Here is a 17823-nt window from a genome sequence, read left to right as displayed (position 1 = left end):
GCCCTCCTCAATACCCATCACCCACCCTCCCCTCCCTCCCACCCCCCATCAACCCTCAGTTTGTTCTCAGTTTTTAAGAATCTTTTATGGTTTGCCTCCCTCCCTAACTTTTTTTCCTTTCCCTCCCCTTCCCCCATGGTCTTTTGTTAAGTTTCTCAGGATCCACATAAGAATGAAAACCACATATGGTATCTGTCTTTCTCTGTAGACTATCTTGATAATATTCCAAATGAAGGTTTTCTTATCTAAGATTCAAATCCCAGAAACCAAAAAGAAAAGTTTATTTATCTTAATTCATGAAAATTTTGAATTTCTGTATGATAAAAGACACCATAAATGTATTGTTATAAAAATGCAAGAATGGGGAAAATTATAAAGAAAAGTTACAATCAAGGGCTATTATCCACAATATTAAAGAACTCATACAAATCAGTAAGAAAAAGACAAACAACTCCATTGGAAAATAAACATAGATGTAATGTATGAATCACAGACAAAAAAACAAAGATAATCACAAATGGCCAATAAGCATGTTTTTAAAACTATAAATAGTGTAAGTATCCAATAATAAGAAAATAGTTCAATAAGTTATAGTATATCCATGTTATAAAATATTATGAATCCATTGATTAGGAATATGATGTATTTTTTATTAAGTGAAAAAAACAAGAATAATATGGATATGATTCCATCTATAAGAATGCATACTTACATATGTATGAAATGTATAGGAAAAACTCTGAAAGAATGCACACCAAACTATTCTGTTTTTAGGAAAATGCATAGGAGATGTGTCAGGGCGTGGGTCAGGGCAGAGACGTGTAGTGTATGTGAAGTGGGATTTTTACTTTTTACTTTACATGCTTTTCTAGTGTTGGAAATCTTTTACTGTGAGCATTTATTCACTTATTACTTGTGAAATTCCAAAAACTATTTCTAAAAAGCAGAAAACATATGGAAGTCACCTAGCAAAATTCTTGGTATACAGCTTTAATAGAAGACAGAATCAAACAGTAATGATTGGCAAATCTCCCCAAATCATACCGAAACAGATCTAAGTGACACAGGGTATCACCTGTGCACCTTTGGATAATGTGCAGTTACACAGAGACCCCCATCACACCTACCCCTAACCCTCCCACTGTACCTTGATTCTTTACCATTTTTGTGGCCCATTAGCTGTAATTTAACTTTATTTTTTTAAATGTTTAGTTATTTTGAGAGAGACAGAGAGAGAGAGAGGCAGAGAGAAAGAGAGAGAGAGGGAGAAGCTCCACACTGTTAGCACGGAAGTGGAGCCTGACCCGGGACTCAAACTCGTGAATGGTGAGATCAAGCCCTGAGACAAAATCAAGAGTTGGACGCTAAACTGACTGAGCACCCAGGTGGCCCTGTAATTTAACTTTAAAATTATACACACACACACACACACACACACATATATATATATATATATATATATATATATATATATAAAATCGTTGTACCCTGGGCTGTAACATTAGGGCAGTTTCTTCAGGTGCAAGTAGACCCCATTCTTGGGTTTGAGGACAATCTGGGGCAAGAAGACAAGAGGTCTGGTTGGATCTGGAGACACCTTGAAGCGGAGCAGGATCAAGGCAATGGCCACCTTTAACTCAATCATGGCAAACTGCTGCCCGATACAGTTCCTGCAGACACCGAGGGAAAGAAAGAGATACTTGAAGAAATGGTAGTTTTTTCTGACTCTTGCATAAGATGCTAGCATAATGAATCTGATAGTCACAGTAAAGCTGCATTTACACACCATATGCCACAGAAACTTTTGAACGTCTATTGTTCCCTGCAAGAATGTGAACCGGGAGGCTGCAATGTGATGCCTGCCCTAAACAAGGTGGCACTTGGAATTGCTTATAGAATTGTTTCCCCTGTGAGAATATAAATGTCAAACTGGGTGACTATAGTGGGAACAGAGTATTGTGTCATTGACATTTGCTAATAAAGCAGAATTTAAATGTTCTCACGTGCGCGTGTGCGCGCATGCGCACACACACACACACACACACACACACACAAAGAGATAAATTTGTGAGATGGAGGATGTGGTAATAACTAGATGGGGAAGAGTCCTTTCGTGATCTATACAGATATCAAATCACCATGATACACATTTTAAATATCTTACAATTTCACATGTCAGCTATACCTCAATAAATTTGAAATTAAGAAAAAAGAAGAATTGTTTCTCCTGCGTCAGGGGTGGGCTGCATGGCTGATGAGCAAGTTTGCATTGTGGGAGAGCTTTCTGAGGCATGGCTGTATAAGATGTGATAGAGAAGGGCTTTGTCTTTTGTGACACTAACTGGTCTTTTCAGGGGCTCAAATAGGTACCAATATCTACCTCATAATCTGGTGAGAAGATGGGGTTCCATGGAAGAATATATACACCTGAGATACCAAAGGAAGAATGCTGTTTCCAAATAAAACACTTCTGTCTATTTTCAACAACTTCAAATTGTCCTCACCTTGGTCCGGCTGAGAATGGTAAGAAGGAGTGGGGGTGTCTCTGATCAGAATTTTCCTGAGAGAATCGCGAGGGGTCAAAGACCTGAAATGACAAGGCAACCCCACCACCATCCCCAAAACACCATTAGCACATTTTTTAAGCTACTGCTTAGCACTGATCAACAGAAATCTATAATGAGCTACATATGTAATTTCTTTTCTTCTTTTTTTAAGCAGGCTTCACACCCAGCATGGAGCCCAATGCAGGGCTCGAACTCATGACCCTGAGATCAAGACCTGAGCCGAGGTCAAGAGTCAGACGCTTAACTGACTGAGCCACCTAGGCACCCCCACATATGTAATTTCAAACATTCTGGTAGTCACTTTTTTAAAAGGTGAAAGTAATTTTAACAATAGAATTTATTTTGCAGAAAATATTATCATTCCAACATGTACTCAATATAAATAATTATTAAGGAAATATTTCACATTTTTGTACTATGTCTTCAAAATCCAGTGATATACACTGGGTACACATTTCCAGCACATCTCATTTCCCACTAGCTACATTTCAAATGCCCAGTAACCACATGTGACTAGTAGCTACCACACTGGACAGTGCAACTCAAGAGGTGCAGCCCTTGTCTGGCCTCTTCATTGACAAGTCTGCTACCCAGACACATAAGGAGAAAGCAGAAACACTAGGGTGTAATATTATTTTCATTCTGGAAGTAAGAATGTCCCAACCTAATTTACCCAAAGAAAATGAAAACACTAATTTGAAAAGATATATGCACCTGCTATGTGCAATACGACAGCATTATTTACAATAGTTAAGATATGGAAGCAGCCTAAGTGTCCATCCACAAATGAATGGATAAAGAGGATGTGGTGGATGGGATGGAATGTTACATGGCCATAAAAAGGATGAGATCATGCCTTTTGAGACAATATGGATATACCTAGAGGGCAGTATGCTAAGTAAAATAAGTCAGACTGAGAAAGATAAATACTATATTATTCCATTCATGGGTGGAATCTAAAAAAAAAACAACAACGAAAAACAAGTGTATAAACAAACAAAAAGCAGAATTAGACCAAAAATACAGAGAACAAACTGATGGTTGTGGGGGAAGTTTGGACAAAATGGGTGAAGAGGAGAGGGGAGATACAGGCTTCCAGTTACAAAATGAGTAAGTCACAGGAATAAAAGACATAGCATAAGGAACATGGTCAATAATACCGTAATAGCGATGTAATGGGACAGACGGTAGCTACACTTGTGGGGAACGCAGCATGATGTATAAACTTGTCAAATCACTAAGTTGTGCACCTGAAACTAATGTCACATTGTATGTCAACTATACTCAAATAAAATTGATTTGAACATTAAAAAAAAAGAATGTGCCCACTTAGAAGTCAAGCCAAAGTGCTTATGTGATCAATGATTATTGAGACATGTAGTCCACCTCCCATTACACATAAGAGATCTTAAATCCTAGCCACTTATGTGAAAGTATCTGTAGGTGTTGTGAGTGTTGAGAGTTTAAGAATGTTGAATCAAGCGCTCAGGTAAGCTATATGTCTTCTTTTTGCCTCTGTGTGCAGTCTCTCCTCCCTTTCCTGCCCTGCTCTGGGCTCCAAGAAGCTGACCCACATGGTTTCTTTTGAGGTTGGCTGATAAAAGACATTGATTGGCGATCTGGAGGGTGGGCAGAGAGAACTTTTGGGTTATTTATTCCCTGGGCCCCACCCTACCAGGCTGCCTCTGGCTGGCTGCATGCTCCACTGAAGGTCCAACTTCTGCCCAGGACCTTAGTAATCTCTCTCCAGGCTTTGTAACCCTCTTTCCTGCCTGGCCCAGATGTGGTAAGCACTTCAGCAGTTATTTGCTCCATTCTGTTTTTCTAAAGCCTACCCATACCTTTGTAAATAGTTGCTTTATAAAACTCTCCTCCAAGTGCCCAAGTTGAGTGTGCCATTGGGTTTCTGCCAGTATCCTGACTGTTACATCCAGCCAAAAAGAGTCTGAGTTGCCTGCATGACTGCATGAGTGGTCTATACTCCTGCAGGCGTCTAGGTGAGTTCTTGATAGAGCTTGCTAAGTAAACAGCTGTGGTATAGACTTTGGGCAATTTCAAACAGATTGTGTGGCATTATATCCATATGTTCATGCAAAGTGAACATAAAGTAGGAATAGGGGAAGGGGACAGACAGCTTTCCTTTGGGGGAAAGGTTGAACATTTTCGGTCTTTAAGTTTATTTTGTTTGCCTTGAGTCATTTGCCACTTCCATGCATAGCTAACAAAAAGTGAGCTACACAGCATTAGTTCTTTCAAGGATTTATGTATAAGACAGTCGTACCTTTGGGTTTTCCCAGATGGCAGGGTTATGATGAAGGCCCCAAATACTGAGAACCACGGTTATTCCTGTGAAAAGAAAGAAATAAAAAAGATTGCAGAAGATACAGCAAGTTGTGGGCTACTGTTACACCATTCTTCAATAAGACTTTTCTTCTTGAAGGGAAACAGCTAGCTCTTGATAGAGTTCTGTGCACTGTAGCTGATGCCAGCAGTCAAGGACCCATGGGTAGATGAGGCCTGGGTGACACCTTAGATTTCAAAGCAATGACATGTTCAATACATGCTTCTATCTTAAGGAGCTATTGGTATCATGTCAAAATGATATCTGTTAGTGGACTGACTATACAGCACCCACCAGAGACAGTTTGGGTACAAAAGAACAGAATCACAATTCCATCACGCAGTTACAGTGACAAGTTTCTGCTGGTTCTGTTCATAAGTGGAAGGGAGGAAATTTTAGCAAATATCCATGTGGTTTGGGGCTTAAAAAAAAACACAGGGGAGAGAGATTTTGAGGATTATTTGATTACCATAAAAATTCTGGTAAATTAATTTTGGATCTGTCCACAAAGTCACAGTAAGTGACAGGCTGTTGGTGTTTGCTACAAGCTGTCTTATCAGCTTGTATCTAAGGGCAAGAATTCACAGAACACTGAAGCAGATAAGTGAAGGGTGTCTCACATGACACCCCTCTGCCTCTCACCTGCCATGCTTGGAAACCTGTGCTCTGAAGAGCACAGGGCTCCAGGCGTTGGGACTCTGTGTGAGTTTTAGTTCTGCTCATCTGCACTTTGGGGTCTCTGGTGGGTTTTTGGTTACACCAAAAGTATTTGAAAGTGCTTTGTAAACTGAGAAGCACCATATAAATGTCTGCTAAGATCATTTCTAAGGGGAAAAATGAGATAATGTGTTTGAAGGCTCTATGTAAACTATTAAGTGCTGTACACTTACAAGAGTGACATTATTATGATGATGAAGCCAAAGACCCACGGGGTCATCTAGATAAAGATGATGATGCTCATTTCCCACGAAGTCTCACCTGGGTCTCAAACTAAGCCAAATAAGGATAATTTTAGGAACAAACAACGTGTCCTCCAATGAAAGAAACCCTGGGTTGGGATTCTGGTAATCCAGGTTCTGGGCACAGAGCTTTGCTTCAAATGGTTATATACCTTTGAGAAAGTCTGGAAGCCACATTTGATCAAGGAATTTCCCACTGAATTCTTAATAGGCACCCAACCCTAAGCTAGACATCCTTAGGATTGTATTTTGACTCTAACAGTTGAGAAACAAGCCAGTCTTTGTCATTGTCACTTTGTCACCCAGGATCCCATGGTCTCTAAGAACTGCTTAGGAAAAGAATACAAAGACCTGCAGGCAAGGAGCGTCCATCTGGGAAGGTAATGGGCTTGCTGAGCTCTCTGGAAATGGATGGGACTGGAGGGGCCAGTCGGAGTGACTCCTTGATGCACATTGTAGTGTATGACATCTCACCCAGCTGGTCCCTGTGAGGACAAGGGAGGAGGGTAGGGAACTCAGACTCCATATCCAGTTTATAAATATTGATGTTCTTTTCCTCTTTGGTGTTTATTCTTGGTAAATACCATCTCTAGGTTAAAGTTATTTTGCAGTTGGTGTATGTAACAGAATGTTGAGACTCTTTCTGCCTCAGGGTCAGCTGAGGTTCCAGAGAAAGAGGGACCAAAAAAGTGCCAGATATCTTCATGATAAAGCAAGATGCTAATCTACCAGTAAAGGATTTGCTAGGGGAGTTTCTGAAACCAGTTTTGCAACACTTAGCTCAAGAATGTGTAAGGAATGACTAAGGACTAAAAAGAAGAGGCTGAAGAGTTTTGATAGGAAAAAAAAAACCTTTAAGGAGAATTGTTGGAATGCCAGAGTACTGTGGAGAATGGAGGAGTGCCCCCAAACCATGTTAGGCAAAGAAGCCCTCTTGGGTCACTGAGATGACCTGAAATGTGCTCCCTGGAGTTTGGGAAACAGGGCTGATAGGAAAGGCTGTGACTCAGAACAGGCAGGGAGTGAGGGGAAGGCAACAGGGACAAGTTAGGAGTGGTCCATTGTGTTCTATGGGCCAATGAACTGGCAAGAGGGAGAGCTCTGGAACCAGCTTGAAAGGAGCTCTGAGGACAAGAATTTCCTTGCCCCATGAATCACCATGGCAAAGCTACAGTGAGGGAATCTCCAAAAAACCCAGAGATGCACCCACTGAGAATACAAGGAGGCACTGAATAGCTACTAAGCTTAGAGGGCAAGATCACCATATTACCACCTCTTTCTCCTTATCCTCACTTCCTCCTGGGACCAGTTATGTAAGGGCCAGAAGCAGCAGCTACTGGGTAGGGGAGGAACTGGTCGGTAAGAAGTCAACCACAACCCCCTCAGTCACCACTGGCTTCCAGACCCAAAGAAATGCTGATCTGGGATGGAGGGAGATGGTCCCAGTGGATGCGAATTTACACTTTGTATTATTCCACTGGACCAGACAGTTTAATTACTGAATGAGACTGCTCTTGTGAATTAAATGGGTGGGAACTCTCTGAGATCTGGGTAAGATTTCACTCTGGAGATGAAAAGAACTTGCCCTATACAAGTATCAGAGGGAGAAGAATAGTTTTTTACTTGCATCCTAGATAGTCAGCTAGTCATAAAATGACTGCATATATTCAGTCTATTTGTTTTATTGTATTTCTGTTTGCTTTTCTGATTACTTATTTTGAATGCAGGTTTTGGCCATTCGGTGGTGTGAAATTTTAATTTTTTTGTTAAAAGTTTTTTTCAATGTTTACTTATTTTTGAGAGACAGAGACAGAGTGTGAGTAAGGAAGGGGCAGAGAGAGAGGGGGACACAGAATTCAAAGCAGGCTCTAGGTTCTGAGCTGTCAGCACAGAGCCCGAAGGGGGGCTCGAACCCACAAAACCATGAGATCATGACCTGGGCCCAACCAGGTTGGATGCCCAACCGACTGAGCCACCCAGGCACCCCGTGAAATTTTAATTTTGAACTCTTTCCTCCTCAACCCCAGAATAAAAAGAGTAATTCTGCTTAGTCTGGCACTTTGCATATTTAAGAAACACAATGTTGTCCATCTTAGCCCTGGTGCAAGAAGAAGAGAGGAATTTTAACCCAATGGAGAAATGGCTGATGAGGAGCCAAATGGAGACAGCTTTTTTGGAAATTGCTCTTTGCAGTGTGGTTTTACTATCTGTCTAAAAGAACTATAAATTTCCAGAATGCTATGGAAAAATTTCATTAAATATAAGTATAAGGTCATATTATGGAATAAAAACATATCTTATTGTTTATAAAATTATTTTCATTTCTCTCATTAAAATGAAAGTTAACAGATCCTTTGGACTTTTTCTTCTCACCTGGCAAAAATTTCTTTATTGTTTTCACATTTCACATAGGCCAAACAAGAATAAGGAAGGTGAATATTTGGGTTGGATATATATATACATATATATCCACCCTAAACAGGTTATCTGATTAATATTAATGCATGAGTAAAAAATGATTAATCAATACTGTATTTTGTGCTATACAAATTAAATCTTTAATTTATGGTAAGAAATATTATTTCCTTATACAAAGTAAGACCTCTACTACATCTATATAAATTCAAATTGTCCCTTACAAATGTTCTGAGCTGACCTTTGCTTTTGAAATACGGTGTTTTCCCCGTAGTCATGAGGTCAGGTGGCCCTTAGTATTTCTATCTTTCTGTCCCTTTGACCAGCAAAACAAGGATAAGTGAAATATCTAACTAGGGTAAAGAATGTGGTTTATATTGGAGACATGTGTTTGTTTTTCTATCAGAGATTATGTCTGAAGGGCAAATCCATAACATGGGCATCATTAACAGCAAGATAAGCTCAAAGTCTTGCACAACGGTGTTGAAGTTTTCTACCTGGCTGATTCCTACCCATCCTAAAAGAGGCAGCTAGCATGTCAGATCTCCCAGGAAGTCCTCTGGAGTCCCCTATACCAGGTTAGGTGCCTGTCTTCTAAGTCTCTGTAGTAACCCACACATCTCTCTCTCTCGCTACCCTTACCAGGTTATATGGCAATTATTTGTATGGAGGTCTGTCTCCTGTACCAGGTGTGAGCCCAGTCAAACCTTGGACATTTTTTAAGTACCTCAGTATTTAAAATGTCATAAGTCCATAATACTATGGACTCTCAATATTTAGCAGACTCAACTAAAGTGTGTATCATTTGGTACTATGTTCAAAGTCCAATGCCAGTCCTGAGGAGTGAACAAAGAAATGGGAGACAATGACTACAATGTGGCTGAAATGATATGGATATGCACTCAGGTATCGGGAGAGGAGCCCCACTTAAGCCCTACCATTTAAGCTCTAAATGCAAGTCTAGGGATCAAGCCCCATTTTCAGTGCACTGGAGCTTAGGTGAAAGAAAGAAATGAGACATTACACACCACTGATTGGAAAAACAACAAAACAGATAAGTTGTGGATGAGTGAACTTCTTTAGCAGAAGATAAAGGGATAATTTTGGTTCCTTTAGAAAAAGAGCAGAATAGTAGCTTGTTTATTCTGTTTCTACAGGCACATATCTTAAAGCAATAACAGTCACCAAGATACCACAGGTAAAAATAAAGCAAAACCCAAGGAGGGGAACCAGGATGAAATGTTTAGGAATGCAGATCTTACCAGGTGATAGAAGACCCGTCCCCCAGGATGCCCCTGATCTCCTCCCGACATCTCTCCTGGTGCTCAGGGTTCAGAGCCAGGTGGTAGAGGAGCCAGGAAATGCCCCCTGCCATGGTGTCTTGCCCTGCCAACATGAATGTGTTCACCTCGGACTGTAGGTCAGTATCTGAGAAGTTGTTGTCATTTTCAGCCTGAAAGGTAAAATAGAGCTGTTTTTATGCAACTGGTAAAATAGAGAAATTTTTATGCAATGTCAATTTACAGATCTTTGGAGCCCCTATCAAGATAATGGTTTTAGGGAAATAAATTAGAGTTTCAAATGAGAGTCTCAATTTTAATTTAGTTCATCAAATACATAATAGAGGCCATACTTTGACCAGAGCATAAAGGAGAACCAATGTTAGACAAGGAAAGCAGACCTTGCAAAGAGTTCTTCCAATCATCCTACCAGATTCATTCAGACTTCCCAGCACCTCATCATCATCATTTTACCAGCTTACGCTGTGACTCTTTCCCCATGTTTCCCTTAACTATCATGTATCTTTGCAATAATCACCAAATCCTGTCAAATTAGTAAAAAATTCGGCCTTACCTAATTCCTTCTAGTGACCGAATTATAGATTTCTATCTTGATCTCAAACTGTATGGAGCCAAGCATCAAAAGTGTTGTTAAATTTCGTTGACCAACGTTACTTTTGTCTATCTTCCTCCTCAATCATCCAGCTGCCCACACAATTAACTATATGAGCAGCCTCAGACATTTGAGACTTACCTGGGCAGAAAGGATAATATCCAGAAAATCCTGGTACTTCCGCTTCTGAGTGTTACCATACTTCTTCTCATTCTTGAGCAATTTTTTTCTATCCTGGATTATCTTTTCTGAGATAGAATAACAATTTCTGATTACCAAAGTGATAGCAAATATATATATATATATATATATATATATATATATATATAAAACAACATATATATATATAACAACATATATATATATATAACAACATATATATGTATATATATATATATATATATATATATATAACAACATATATAAAACAAACTCAAGGGCAACATCTAAAAAAAGGTAAAAACAGGTATAATTTATATGCTAAGAGAGGAGAAAAATGGAATCATATAAAATGCTCAATTAAAACCAGAGAAAGTAGAAAAAGAGTGAAAGACAAAAAAAGGCAATGAACAGTAAGAAGTAACAAATATGGTCGCTATTAATCCAAATATATCAATAATCACATTAAGCTTCAATGGTATAAATACAACAATTAAAAGACAGAGACTTCTGAATGGATGAAAAAAAACCCAAGCTATATGTCATCTACAAGAAACCCACTTTAAATACATAAAGATATGTATAGATTAAAAGTAAAGGAGTAGAGAAAGATATGCCATGCTAACTAACAAAGAGAAAGTTGGAGTAACTATATTAATTTCAGCAGAACAGATTTCCAAGCAAGTAAAATTAGTAGGGAAAAAATCAATAGGGATTAAAATGGTATTATATAATGATAAGGGGGTCAATTCTCCAAGAATAAAACAATCTTTTGTGTGAATGCACCTAACAACAGAGTGTCAAAACATATAAGGCAAAAAACAACAGGACTCCAAGGAGAAATAGATGAATCTACTCTTATAGTTGGAGACTTCAACACTTCCCTGTCAGTAATGGACAGATCCAGCAGGCAGAAAACCAGCAAGGATGTAGTTGAACTGAACAATATCATCAATCAACTGGATCTATTTGACCCCTATAGAATACATCATCCAACAACAGCAGAACACACCTCCTTTTCAAGCTCACAGAGAACATTCACTAAAATAGACCACATTTGGGCCATAAAACACAAATTTTAAAAGAATATAAATCATACAAAGTATGCTCTCAGACCACAATGGAATAGAAATCAATAACAGAAAGATAGTTTGAAAACTCCAAAGTAGTTGGAGAGTAAACCACACTTTTCTAAATAACACATGGGCCAAAGAAATCTCAAGGGAAATTTTAAAAATATTTTGAACTAAATGAAAATTAAAATACAGCTAATAAAATTTGTGGAACACAGTGAAAGCAATACTTAGAGGGAAATTTGTAGCATTGAGTGGATATATTAGAAAAGAAGAAAAATCTAAAATCCTAATCTAATCTTTGACCTCAGGAAACTGTAAACAGAATGCATTAAATCCATAGTGGAAGAAGTGAAATAATAAAAATTAGAGCAGAAAGCAGTGAAATTGAAAATAAGAAATCAAGGGAAAAAAAATCAATGAACCCAAAAGTTGATTCTTTGAAAAGATCTGTAAAATTGATAAATCTCTAGCCAGGTTAATTAAGAAAAAAAGAGAGAAGATAAAAATCACTAATATCAGGAATAAAAAGGGAACATCATTATTGATTCTATGAGCATTAAAAAGATAATAAAGGAATATTATGAACAAATATATGCACATAAATCTGATAACCTAGGTGAAATGGACCAAATTCTTGAAAGACGCGGTCTATCAACATTCATCCAGAGAAACAGATAATCTGAATAGACCTATATATATTAAATAAATTAAATCAATAATAATGACCTTCCAAAAACAGGTCTAGATGATTTCAGTGGTTTATTCTTTCAAACATTTGAGAAAGAAATCACATCAATTCTTTACAATATATTCCAGAAAATAGCAGAGGGAATATTCCCTAATCTATTTTATGAGGCCAGACATTATCCTAATACCCAAACCAGACAAAGACATTACAAGAAAGGACAACTACAAACCAAATCTCTCTCATGAAATAAATGCTAAAATCCTCAATAAAATATTAGCAAAAAGAATCCAACAATGCACAAAAGGAATTATACACCATTACCAAGTGGGATTTATTCCAGATATGCAAATCTGGTTCAACATCAAAAAATCAATTAATGTAATCTATCACATCAATAAGTTAAAGAAGAAAAATCATATGGCCATATTAAAAGACACAGAAAAAAGATCTAACACAATCTAACACCCATTCACAATTAAGAAAAAAAAAATCCCTCAGGAAACTAGGAATAGAGGGGGATACATATCATAACACATGTGTCAAAACCCATAGAGTGTACAATATAAATGATGAATCCTAAAGTAAACTATGGACTTTAGTTAATAATGTGTCAATATTGGCTCAATTGTAACAAATGTACCTCACTAAAGCAAGATGTGATGAGGAGAAACTGCGTAAGAAGGTGAGGTGAGAAAGTATATGGGAACTGTCTACACTTTCTACTTAATTTTTCTGTATACTTAAAACTGTCTAAAAATAGTTTGTTAATTAAAAAAAAATACTACAAAATCTCTTTAAATGAATCAGTGTGATTCCAGTACATGAATAAATAGACAGATGAATGGAACAGAAAAGAAAGTCCAGAAATAGGTTCAAGTACATATGTCAATTTAGTATATAAAATGGTTATCTCAATTACTGGAACAGATGGAACTTTTAAATTAAATTAAATTAAATTTTTAATTGAAGTATAGTTAACATACAGCATTATATTCGTTTCAGGTGTACAGTGTAATGATTCAACAATTCTATATATTACTCTATGTTCATCACGTTAAGTATACTCTTAATCCTCTTTATCTATTTCACTCATCCCCCTACCCACCTGCCCTCTGCACCACCAATTTGTTTTTGTTTGTTTCTTTTTTCTTTCTTCATTTTGTTTCTTAAATGAAAACATATGAGTGAGATTGAATGGTATTTGTCTTTCTCTATCTGACTTATTTCACTTAGCATAATATAATACCCTCTAGGTCCATCCATGTTGTTGCAAATGGCAAGATCGCTTTCTTTTTTATGGCTGAGTAACATATCATTGCATAGATATACCACCTTTTTAATAAATGGTGATGAGACAACTGGATAACCATTTGGAAAAGTTAGGTCAACACTTCACACCATGCATAAGAATAAACCCTAAATGAATCAGAGATCTAACTGCAAGAACAAAACCACACAAGCACTAGAAGAAAAACATGGATGAATTCTCTACAATTTGGGTATAGGGTAGTGGTTCTCAGATGGAGATAATTTTGACCCCAGGGGACATTCATCAATGTGTGTAGACATTTTCAGTTGCCACAACTGTCAGAGTCTTACTGGCATTGAGTGGATAGATGTCAGGGATGGAACTAAACATCCTACAATGCACAGGACACCTCGCCACATAACAAAGACTTATCCAAACCAAAATGTCATTAGAGCAAGGGTTGAAATACCCTAGAATAGGGGATGGCTACTGTCTACTACTTAAAATCCAGATGTAATAAAAATAATTGATATGTCATCTGCAAATATCTTCTCCCATTCTGTCAGTTGCCTTTTAGTTTTGTTGATTGTTCCCTTTGCTGTGCAGAAGCTTTTTATCTTGACAAGGCACCAATGGTTTATTTTTGCTTTTATTTCCCTTGCCTCTGGAGACATGTTAAGTAAGAAGTTGCTGCGGCCTAGGTCAAAGAGGTCATTACCTGTTTTCTCTCATAGAATTTTGCTTGTTTCCTGTCTCACATTTAGGTCTTTCATTCATTTTGAATATATTTTTGTGTATGATGTAAGAAAGTGGTCCAGGTTCACTCTCCTGCATGTTGCTGACCAGTTCTCCTAGCACCAATTGCTAAAGAGACTGTCTTTATTCCATTAGATACTCTTTCCTGCTTTGTCAAAGATTAGCTGGCTATATAGTTGTGGGTCCATTTCTAGGTTCTCTATTCTATTCCATTGATCTATGTGTTTTTGCACCAATACCATACTATCTTGATGATTACAGCTTTGTAATACAGGTTAAAGTCTGGGATTGTGATGCCTCCAGCTTTGGGTTTTTTCCAATGGGTAAAGCATTAATATCCAAAATCTATAAAGAACTTACCAAACTCAACACCCAAACAACAAATAATCCAGTGGAGAAATGGACAGAAGACATAAACAGACACTTTTCCAAAGAAGACATCCATGTGGGAAACAGACACATCAAAAGATGCTCAACATCACTCAAACACAAATCTAAACCATAATGAAATACCACCTCACACTGGTCAGATGGCTAAAATTAACAACACAGGAAACAACAGATGTTGGTGGGGATGTGGAGAAAGAGGAACCCTTTTGCATTGTTGGTGGGAATGCAAACTGGTACAGCCACTCTGGAAAACAGTATGGAGTTTCCTCAAAAAATTAAAAATAGAACTACTCTATAACCCAGCAATCGCACTACTAGGAATTTCTGCAAAGGTTACAAAAATGCTTATTTAAAGGGGCACATGCACCCCAATGCTTATAGCAGCGCTATCAACAACAGCCAAATTATGGAAAGAGCTCAAATGTCCATTAACTGATAAAGGGATAAAGAAGATGTGGTATATATACAATGGAATATTACTTGGTGATGAAAAAGAAATGAAATCATGCCATTTGCAACAACATGGATGGAAATGAAGGGTGTTGTGCTAAGCAAAATAAGACAGACGCCATAAGATTTACTCATATGTGGAATTTGAGAAATTCAACAGATGAACATAGAGGAAGGGAAGGAAAAAATAAGATAAAAATGAGGAGGAAGGCAAACCATAAGAGACTCTTAAATACAGAGAACAAACTGAGGATTGCTAGAGGGGGGTGGGGGGGGCTGGGTTAAATGGGTGATAGGCATTAAGAAGGGCACTTTTTGGGATGAGCGGTGGGTGTCATATGTAAGAGATGAATCACTGGGTTCTAATCCTGAAGCTAAGACTACACTGTATGTTAACTAACTTGAAAATACATTTTAAAAAATAATAAAAAAATAAAAAGGAACAAATAATATTGGTAAATTTGACTAAATAAATATAAAAATTTTGAAAAGGTTTTATTTTGAATAAATTTAGCATTTATTTTTCCCTAATATTTGCATTTTGTTTTCTCATCATAATTATGTAATATAAATAAATAGTAAAGAGTTCTTTCAATAACCCTTTGTAGATGCCCCAGGTTCACTCTAGTGAGCCATACAAATATTAGCATTTTCTGTGTGGGCCATGATGTGAACCGGTTTGGAACTACTGCTATATAATGCCCATCTTTTTTTTTTTTTTTCCAATATATGAAATTTATTGTCAAATTGGTTTCCATACAACACCCAGTGCTCATCCCAAAAAGTACCCTCCTCAATGCCCATCACCCACCCTCCCCTCCCTCCCACTCCCCATCAACCCTCAGTTTGTTCTTAGAGTCTCTTATGCTTTGGCTCTCTCCCACTCTAACCTCTTTTTTTTTTCCTCCCCCTCCCCCATGGGTTTCTGTTAAGTTTCTCAGGATCCACATAAGAGTGAAAACATATGGTATCTGTCTTTCTCTGTATGGCTTATTTCACTTAGCATCACACTCTCCAGTTCCATCCACGTTGCTACAAAGGGCCATATTTTGTTCTTTTTCATTGCCACGTAGTACTCCATTGTCTATATAAACCACAATTTCTTTATCCGTTCATCAGTTGATGGACATTTAGGCTCTTTCCATAATTTGCATAATGCCCATCTGTATCTTAAATCGTTAACCTAACCTGCTTCTGACTGTCCTCCTTATACACTACATTCATGTGTGTTTATGGGTGCCTGACTGCGCCTGTGCCTGTGTGGGTGTGTCTTGCAAATTTCCTTGAGGCAAATATATTTGCTAAAGTAACTATTTTATGATTTTTTTTTTTAATATGTGTTCTAGGTTTTAAATTTTTTTTTTCAACGTTTTTTATTTATTTTTGGGACAGGGAGAGACAGAGCATGAACGGGGGAGGGGCAGAGAGAGAGGGAGACACAGAATCGGAAACAGGCTCCAGGCTCCGAGCCATCAGCCCAGAGCCTGACGCGGGGCTCGAACTCACGGACCGCGAGATCGTGACCTGGCTGAAGTCGGACGCTTAACCGACTGCGCCACCCAGGCGCCCCTGTATTTTATGATTAACATTTATTCAGTACCAGGCACTTTCCCAAGCGCTTTATGTATATTAACACAGTGAATCATCACCACAAACCTGGGAGATAGGTTCCTTTTTGTCCCCATTTTACAGCTGACATTGAGACAAAGCAGTGATTAACTTGCCCGAAGTCATAGCTGAGGAAGGATTCATTAACTGCTTTATAAATATTCTCTATTCGGGTGTTGATGAAAAGTAATGTTGACTTGCTTAAAGAGCTTAATCTATTTCAACTTTTATGTTTATGTTTTGCCAAAACTATTTTTGAACTGAGCTTCTTTTATTTTTTTATTGTGGTAAGAACACTTAACCGGAGATCTACCCACTTAAGTTTTTACATGCCCAGTACAGCACTGTTAACTGTAGGCAGATCTCTAGAACTTGTTCATTTTGTGTAACTGAAACTTTCTACCTACTGAACAACTCCCCGTCCCCCCTCCTTTTGAATGCGTGTCCGTGTGCTCTCTGTTCTCATATTCATTCCCATGTTGTATGAATGTTTTTAGTTTGTTGTTATTCCTTCGCGACTACTGGAAACACTGTGTAAAAAGCCATATGCCCTTGTGTGCTTTGAGATATTAAATGACCCTTGTTATATTTGTATTAATAACAATTGGAAATATTTTTTAAATTTATTTTTAGAGATAGAGAGAGACAGAGCACAAGTTGGGGGAGGGGCAGAGAGAGAAGGAGACACAGAATCTGAAGCAGGCTCCAGGTTCTGAGCCATCAGCACAGAGCCCGATGTGGGGCTCGAACTCACAAACCATGAGATCAGGACCTGAGCTGAAGTCGGATGCTTAACCAACTGAGCCACCCAGGCGCCCCAACAATTGGAAATAATAATAAACATGATATAATACATAGAAAACTTCTGAAGTAGTAGAGAACTACTACTATGGATCTAGCACACTCTTCTAAAGGAGCACTGTCCATATAAAAGAACAAGAACTTTTTTTTTTTTTTTTTTCACACCGAGGCCTATTCTTCTAGACAGGCACAGTACAACAATGACGGTGTATGGACTTAGGCAATCCAAACACAAGCAATACCTGTGTACTGATGTAGAATTTTGACCATCTCCTGTAAGCGGTGGCCCTGAGGGCTGAATTTGAAAATTATGTCAAGGTGATGTAAGAAATTGTATAAGCGGTGAAAGATGATTTTGCTGGCTTCAAATGTCGCTTTAACATAAAGATCATGGGTGCTAGAAGAGAAAGTGGGGACAATATGTCAATGCATGACTTAGATAATGACGAACAAGTGTCTTTTTGCTTTTCT

At 38.0% G+C, this 17823-nt stretch overlaps 1 protein-coding gene across 3 annotated transcripts in view; it reads right to left on the bottom strand.

The window, feature by feature from the left end:
- Window positions 1-1471: 1471 nt before the first annotated feature.
- Window positions 1472-17823, bottom strand: part of LOC102968150 (cytochrome P450 4X1-like) — a 99712-nt gene continuing 83360 nt past the window's right edge. For all 3 annotated transcript variants that reach the window (XM_042997020.1, XM_042997019.1, XM_015535332.2), the window contains 7 exons: window positions 17595-17749; window positions 10317-10423; window positions 9545-9735; window positions 6219-6352; window positions 4849-4913; window positions 2505-2587; window positions 1472-1670 (listed from right to left, as the gene is read on the bottom strand). In XM_042997020.1, the coding sequence (XP_042852954.1) occupies window positions 1502-1670; window positions 2505-2587; window positions 4849-4913; window positions 6219-6352; window positions 9545-9735; window positions 10317-10423; window positions 17595-17749 (904 nt within the window). In that variant the 3' untranslated portion in view covers window positions 1472-1501. The remainder of the gene's footprint in view (window positions 1671-2504; window positions 2588-4848; window positions 4914-6218; window positions 6353-9544; window positions 9736-10316; window positions 10424-17594; window positions 17750-17823) is intronic.

Source organism: Panthera tigris, chromosome C1 (assembly GCF_018350195.1).
Source record: "Panthera tigris isolate Pti1 chromosome C1, P.tigris_Pti1_mat1.1, whole genome shotgun sequence".
Lineage (NCBI taxonomy): Eukaryota > Metazoa > Chordata > Mammalia > Carnivora > Felidae > Panthera > Panthera tigris.
This window is presented reverse-complemented; position numbering and strand designations above follow the sequence as displayed.